The sequence below is a fragment of the Mizuhopecten yessoensis genome, unplaced genomic scaffold (assembly GCF_002113885.1).
Source record: "Mizuhopecten yessoensis strain PY_sf001 unplaced genomic scaffold, ASM211388v2 scaffold627, whole genome shotgun sequence".
Lineage (NCBI taxonomy): Eukaryota > Metazoa > Mollusca > Bivalvia > Pectinida > Pectinidae > Mizuhopecten > Mizuhopecten yessoensis.
This window is the reverse complement of record NW_018403641.1, coordinates 54330-62163: the sequence shown is the minus strand read 5'-3', so window position 1 is coordinate 62163 and position 7834 is coordinate 54330. Positions and strand designations below refer to the sequence as shown.

Here is a 7834-nt window from a genome sequence, read left to right as displayed (position 1 = left end):
TATACCACCAGATGTCTGTTATCAGGTTATACTCTCTGTATACCACCAGATGTCTGTTATCAGGTTATATTATCTATATACCACCAGCTGTTTGTTATCAGGTTATACTCTTTATATACCACTAGATGTCTGTTATCAGGTTATGCTCTTTATATACCACCAGATGTCTGTTATCAGGTTATTCTATTTATATACCACCATATGTCTGTTATCAGGTTATACACTATATATACCACCATATGTCTGTTATCAGGTTATCCTCTTTATATACCACTAGATGTCTGCTATCAGGTTATACTCTTTATATTCCACCAGATGTCTGTTATCAGGTTATACTCTTTATATACCACCAGCTGTCTGTTATCAGGTTATACTATTTATAACCACCAGGTGCCATTGATTCAGTATGTGTTGAAAGCAGTAATGAACAATATGAGAGTTTGTAAAAAACAAACGTGTTTTTGCATGAACTGCCCATTTGTTTTAATTAAGTCTTTTTGATTACATTAGCGGGCTAGCTCATCGCCACGCCCCCTAACCCATAAAAGGCGATCGTCACATCCGGGTTCTTTGATCAGAGGTTAACGCTCATTGGTCAGTTTAACTTGGCAGCTAAACATTTAGAGAGAAAAAAATCAGAAGATCGCCATCTTTAATTATACAGTCACAGCAATGTAATTTGAATTATCCCTCCGAATTGGAGTTTTTCGAAATCACGTGTTACTCAGATCAAGAATTAGTAAAAGAAGTTTTTATCCAAATTTTTCAGAATATGAATAAAATATTGCGGCCACTTCCTAAAAGTGAGCCAATTTATCGCCACTCACAAATGTTTTTGTGTTATTTTGTTGTAAAATTGATGAGACATATAAGCAAACAGAGCTTCACAGCATGGAGATAGCTATAATCACTTGACAGATACATGTATAATTCTATAGAAGGTATTGGGAGGAGGTCAAGAGAAGGCACATGAACAGTTAAGATCATCAGCACAGTATGTAGGTTTTGCAGTAATGCTACCAAGTTACCAGAAGTTAGTTGGATATATCAAATTGAAAGGGGATATCTTATTGCACATTCGACCTGGGATAAAGTGTTATCAAGGGTATACACACAGTCTTAATTCAAAACAGGGGTAAACACAGAAATTAAATGTTTACTCTGTTGATAATGAAGTTTGTGATCTGATAATGTTATTTCAGAAAATGATAAACAATAATGAGTCGGATCTTAATTAAAATTTGTTTGTATTTTAAGAAAAATCGCCGAAAAGAAGATCAGTGAACTCAGCTACCGCTGGAAGAATTTAGAGGCACGGAGAGGACAACGGGTCCACCAATACTTAGAAAGAATGGCAACAATGGTAGCTGAAAGTAGAACTCCGAGGGGTATGGAAAGGCGAGAACATACAGTCACGTGATCTTAACAGCCGTCATTTGTATTATCACGTGACGCTGAGTGATATAAACGGAAGACGAATAAGTGGTGATATGTTTTTCTTTGTGAGACGTTATTGGTGCAATACTTATCTATCGTATCATTGTATTCATGGACCATGTTTGTGCTTCCTCTACACCCCCACTGAGGGCACACTGTAACACACGTCATATTACAAGTGGTCATTGACTTGGACTGTCCAGCCAACAGTGTCCAGCACTAGTGTGACTTCATTTGATTGATACTCTGGGCTTCCAAAGAACAATGGAGAGTGATCAAATTGGTCTATTGTACTGATCTGACTGGCCGTCAACTGATGATATCCCTAAGGGCCGACATGTCTTCCCTTCCATTGCTGGTACGCAGCTGTGTATGAAATATACCCGTGACAGAGAAACCAAGGACTGACAACAATGCGTCACTATAATTAACGCATGATCACGTCCCTGTCAAACAAACGGAACAAAAGTCAACGACAATTGTTATTTATAATAAATTATATATCAACATATTGCTGACGACTTGAATTCAAATCCATTTACACTTTTAAAATAGGCATCAGCTACAGTTTCAACAGAATAGGAGGCACGGTAGTCTAGTGGTAGGACTCCGGGCTGGTGACCGAAGGGTTGCGGGTTCGAGTCACGGCACGGCACTGTGTTGTATCTTTGAGCTAGATACTTTACTCCGCTTGTTCCAGTCTACTCAGCTGTAATTGAGTACGTAGTTGGGCAGCGCTAGAATAGTTGGATGCTAGCTGTTAGCGCCGCAATGGCAGCTCCGGCTGTATGCTCCCCAGGGAGTTGAAAAAGATATACTGGCTGGTTGTAAAGGCCCTATAACCTCGAATACTAACTAACAAGGTTGTGATAAAGCGATATATAAGAACCTCAAATTATTATTATTATTACAAGCTAACCGGTAATAAGATTTATATACATTTTTTAAATGTCGCCGTGACTATTCTCCATAATTATGTTTATTGAAGATTTAAAAGAAACTGTGGTTAGGTATACATGTAGCAAACACCAGTGAAAGCAAGTGGTTTTTTTTATGAAAGCACTGGATAAAGTCTTGAGTGTAATCAGCCCAACAGAACTCAAAATACAAGTAGTGCATTTTATAAACTGATTTTCTATTCATATAGTAACTGTGATAGAGACCTAACACCCGGGCCTGGAAAGTTATCCCAAGCAGGCACTTTCTTTGAGGAAGCACTGTATAAAATCAAGAGTGTAATCAGCCAAAGAGATATCAAGATATTTTGCATTAGTGCATTAAACAGATTTTCAATTTATAGTGACCCATTGACCTTTGACCACTGGACCTGAAAAGTTATCCCAAGCAGGCACTTTCTTCCAGGAAAGACTCGATAAAATCTGAGTGTAATCAGTCCAACAGAATTCGAAATACAATGCACAAACTGATGTTCTTTATATAGTAAGTGACCTTGACCTTTGATATCAAAGGCTGAAAAGCTATCCAAAAGCTTAAGCAAACATTATATTACACTGGATAAAGTCCATGTATGCACACACACAAGGTTCTACACTTAAAGTTGATAAGTTGACTTTAATATTCATATATTTTTTCTGTATGTTATTACCATCTCCATAACATATTGGATGAAGTTACTAAGGGTTTAATTTGAATCAGTTGATGATTTTCTATATAAAGCAACAGTGACTTTGGCCTTGACCTTGGAACCCTGAGACACAACAATGTCCGAAGTATACCTTTGCATAAAGTTTGACCAAAATCAATGAACGAATGAAGTTGCTAAGTGTTTAAATTGAATCAGTTGATGATTTTCTATATGTAGCAAGCGTGACCTTGGATCCTTGAAATACAACGATTTATGAAGTATACTCATACTTGACCTTTGTATAAAGTTTGACCAAAAACTGTCAAAGAATGAAGTTGCTAAGTGTCTACATTGAATCGAAACGGGACGCCACGGGACGGGGTGATTTTCTATATATAGCAAATGTGACCTTGGCCTTGACCTTGTATCCCTGAAATCTAAGATGTCCCAAGTATACCCATACTTGACCTTTGTATAAAGTTTGACCAAAATCTGTCAATGAATGAAGTTGCTAAGTGTTTTCATTGAATCGGGATGCGACGCGACGGGACGACGGTCGCCGCACCAGGGCAAAAACTCACTTGTCCTTGGCAGGTGAGCTAATAACAGATAGAAGGACAGACAGACGTAAAATCTGATTACTAAAGATGTGCAGGGGTCCTAACAACAAATTGTGTAATTGAATTGAAGAATCCCCCTTTGGGACCCCACTCCACCCCCTAGGGAGCCAGAGTATTATGAGAGAGACCCTCTGTTAAACGGCATTCAGTCTTTTTAACCAAGTAATGCTCCAGACCATTGGTTTGAAAACATCATCCAGCCATACAGAAGGACTTCAAAGGATGTACTGTATCAGGTGATGTGTGTCCTCGCAGCAGACATCGTCATATGAGGACGGTCGTCACCTAAAAAAGAAAACTGCAATTCGAAGGAAGTGCATGTGTTGACGGAAAAAATACAGTTACTTATAAGAATTTCCTATGTGCAAAGGGCTATAACTCCAGAAAAACTAGAACACGGACACTGATTCTAACTCAAACTGTAATCCATTATACATGTATACTAAGTTGCAAATAATATGGAAAACAGTTAATTATGAGAATTTCCTATGTGTAAAAGGGCCTTAACTCCAGTCAAAAATGGAAATTTAATACATGGTTCAAACTCTGTAATCTATTATGATAAAGCCACAAACAAAGTTTCAAATTGATATGTCAAGCGGTAGCGAAATAAGTAAAAAAAAAAGAGTTTATTTTGATAATTTCCTATGTGCGAAGGGCCATAACTCCAGCAACAAATGAAATATTGACACAGGGTTTGGACTCTAACTGTAATCCATTATGATAAAGCCACATACTAAGTGGCAAGCGGTAACGAACAAAGTATGGCAAACAGTTAATTATGAGAACAATTCCAATGTGTGAAGGGCCATGCATGTAACTCCAGCAAAAAAATAAAATATTGGCACGTGGTTCGAAATTGATCTGTAATCTTTTTTGATTAAGCCACATACAAAGTTACAAATTGATATGGTAAATGGTGCCGAAACAAAGTCTGGAAAACTTAAATGTGACTGCCGCCGCAAACGACAACGTGTGATGACGGACAGACTGATCCTTAAGTGTTCGCCATGCTTCTCAGGCGGCACGACCAAGGAAAGGCAGAACAGAGAAGAAAGAAAGGAAAGATTTAAGATCCCAAGTGTGTTGCAATGTTACATTGTATGTAAAGTATGGTTTGACAGATTTTGACAGATTCGATGACTCAAGTAGAAAATTGTTTGAATCATGTAATCTTGAAAAAGAAAGTGAAGGGACATAACTCTTTATGTAGACTCCAATTTAAGTAATTTGTGCTGATCTGACAGATCTGTCAATTCAAGATCTACACATTATTATATGTTTCGCATGTCTGAAATTGTCTGACATTGTCAGTATGGTAAGTTTTAAGTTTCAAAACTATCTAAAATTTCTGGATATTTTTTTCCAAAAACAACGGGAAGAAAATCTACATTTTAAAGAAAGTGGTAGCTATGGGAGCACCCTATATATGTTATAAACATAAAAGTATTGGTACCTTGCAAAACAATAAGCAACTTCGCAAAACCATCAATTCTCAAAAATCACCTAAACATGACATATTTTATCTAAAGGGAAACTTGGAACTTATAGAAGTAACAAACTATATCCGATATATAACAGAAAGGAATGTGAGGAAATCATGTGAGGGATACAACTCACAGAAATATTATCCAAAGGAAGACAATCAATCATAACTGCACAAATACTTAGAGTACATAGCAAGTGTTCCTAGTTTAAAACAGAGAGTATGAGTATTACTTGAAACAAATTTTTGGCCTTTTGTAACTTTTAGCTTACTTGGCGAATTTTGTGCATTTTTAAATATCTCCCATTCTCATCAGATGTATATGAAGTGCATAACAAATGGAAAAATAAAAATATGAACTGCCAGAATAATATGTACAGGAAAGCAAACAAAGGGGCACAACTCTTCGAGTTCGTGAAAATAGNGGATACATGAGCATCAATAATACATGATAATACCGAAAAGTGACATTAACAGACGTGATATCAGGATAAATGTATTGTACCGGTATAACCTTTAATACTGTTGAATTTTATGTCAACTTATGTATTAGTGGATTTGAACACCACTGTAAATATGAATGTTGAACAGAAATATTTTAACATTTAAGCGAACACATATATTTGTTTTTACAATCCTTTTAATCACAGATTTAGGGAATGAAGGGTTTAAATGTTGTTTGCTGATGTTTAGTGGATCAAAGAGATACATGTATAACATTTTTTTTAAACACAGTATTCTAAAAGATATGATTAAGGTTTCAGACTCTTTTCGGTTATCAGCATCCTGTGAGGAAACTCCATGTATTGTAGCAGAAAAATGTCAACAAATGATATGAAGTGTAGTGCAATTGATATAGAAAGTTCAATTCCTGCTATATATTTGTAGTAAAGTTGTCAAAGAATCAGATATTTGGCAGACCTTTCTTAAATACATATGACTTAAAAGTGGTTGCAAGGATTTATAAAACCCAAAAAACAAACTGAGATTCCTATCCCTTATACAGAGAATAGTGTGGAAATATAGATGAACTGAAGGTATATTGAAAATAACGTCAGGTAATTCGGGTAAAATGGACCTTCATCATGATTTTACATATTCATAATGTGTTTATACAGCCTCCCTTAAGAAAAACACATTCCATACATGTTTTCAGCCTGTTTTTGTTGTCATTATCTGTCCAGCCTGTAACATCCCATCTTTGCTAGCCAAACGTTCATTTTGTATTCACATATTTATGTATTCAACCTTAGCGGATTTAGCCTTGTTCTCTAAGCTTTCAAATTATTGAACCTGGCACAGGGACTTGGCACGAATTACCATCCTATGGTCCACATACTTTCTTTTATATCATACATTATATAATACACATATGTGAACTGAGGTTTATAAATTAATACCAAGTCCCTGTGCATGTAAATAATAATGGCGGCGCCCAGTAATAAGTTGCCTTGTCGACTATGTCATGATTTATGTAAAAAAACAACAAAGGAGGACGATACTTAAAGAAACATTTTCTGTATATGATCAGTTGGTAGAGATAATTGGCCATATTCAAACTGTAAATGATAACCAAGGGAAATACATAGGCGACTAGTGCTGAAATAATTTTGAAAGTTTAAAGTTTTGCTAGTAAAGTGTCTATGCAAGGTGGCAGGGGAGGGAAGTTAAACACAAGGCTAAATCTGCCAAGGTTGAATAGTACAAATTTAAATTATGAACCTTTGGCTGTTGAAGATGGTGAGATAACGAGGTTCGATCGTAAAATAAGATGTGTCTTCAGCAGTATGCTCCAGTGAAATTACACTATAAAGTCAGCATCAGTCCTGCGCTATCACAAGGAGACAAACATGAACATACCACAGACTCCCAAAACACAAATTAATTATGCACAAACTCACCACACGCATGCATCTAGCAAATGGGGGAGGCCGTCCTTAAATGACCATGTATAGCTGTTGATAGGACATACATTAAACAATACTAAATCAAACCTGAAGTTTATTTTGACATAAAGATCTTATTTATTTGGATAATTTCATGGAAATGATGACTTGTTATTTTAAACAAATGATTTGTTAATTTCAGCTTGCATGCACTGTATGAATGTTATTTTAATAACATTGTACCCATATGAATCCATGATTGTCGTGAAGTGGTGCTTTATTTGAATTTAATACATTTGATGCTCTATTACCTGACCTGGAACGCATTCGTAGCCATACCGAGACAATACAATACTGTGGTATAACTGAATATATATTGTGTACATAGTTTAAGCGTCTGCGAGACCAGCTGTTCTAACTTACAAACGTCCAGGTGACGAGAAAGAAAAAACATGAGAGGAATGTTTTTGACTTTTGACAGGAGCTGTAGGCAATTCACACTTTTCAATTTGTACTATTCTTCTTTTTGGATAACGACGCTTTAACTTGTAAGCGATAAATACATCACTGGCGTCACGAGCAGCATCAATACTAAAAACGTCTTTTAATATTAACGGCTATCAAACCCGTGCTCCTGGTTACAAATAAATGCTATGTCCCAATCACCTGCCCTCTGGACTGGTTTTTAAGTAAGTTGTTTTAGTGCCAAATTTTGTACAGCATGATTATTTTGCCTCTCTATCTTAATCCTTCCAACGTAGGTATCTTGTGATAAAAAATTGTTGTTTACCTTTACACTGTTACAATGTTTTACCATTTA

At 36.2% G+C, this 7834-nt stretch overlaps 1 protein-coding gene across 1 annotated transcript in view; it reads left to right on the top strand.

Annotated features, from left to right (window-relative positions):
- LOC110451173 (Golgi resident protein GCP60-like) overlaps positions 1–1965 on the top strand; it is a 22790-nt gene extending 20825 nt beyond the window's left edge. The window contains exon 4 of the mRNA XM_021499047.1: positions 1258–1965. Coding sequence (XP_021354722.1) covers positions 1258–1420 — 163 coding nt within the window. The 3' untranslated portion in view covers positions 1421–1965. The remainder of the gene's footprint in view (positions 1–1257) is intronic.
- Positions 1966–7834: the final 5869 nt, after the last annotated feature.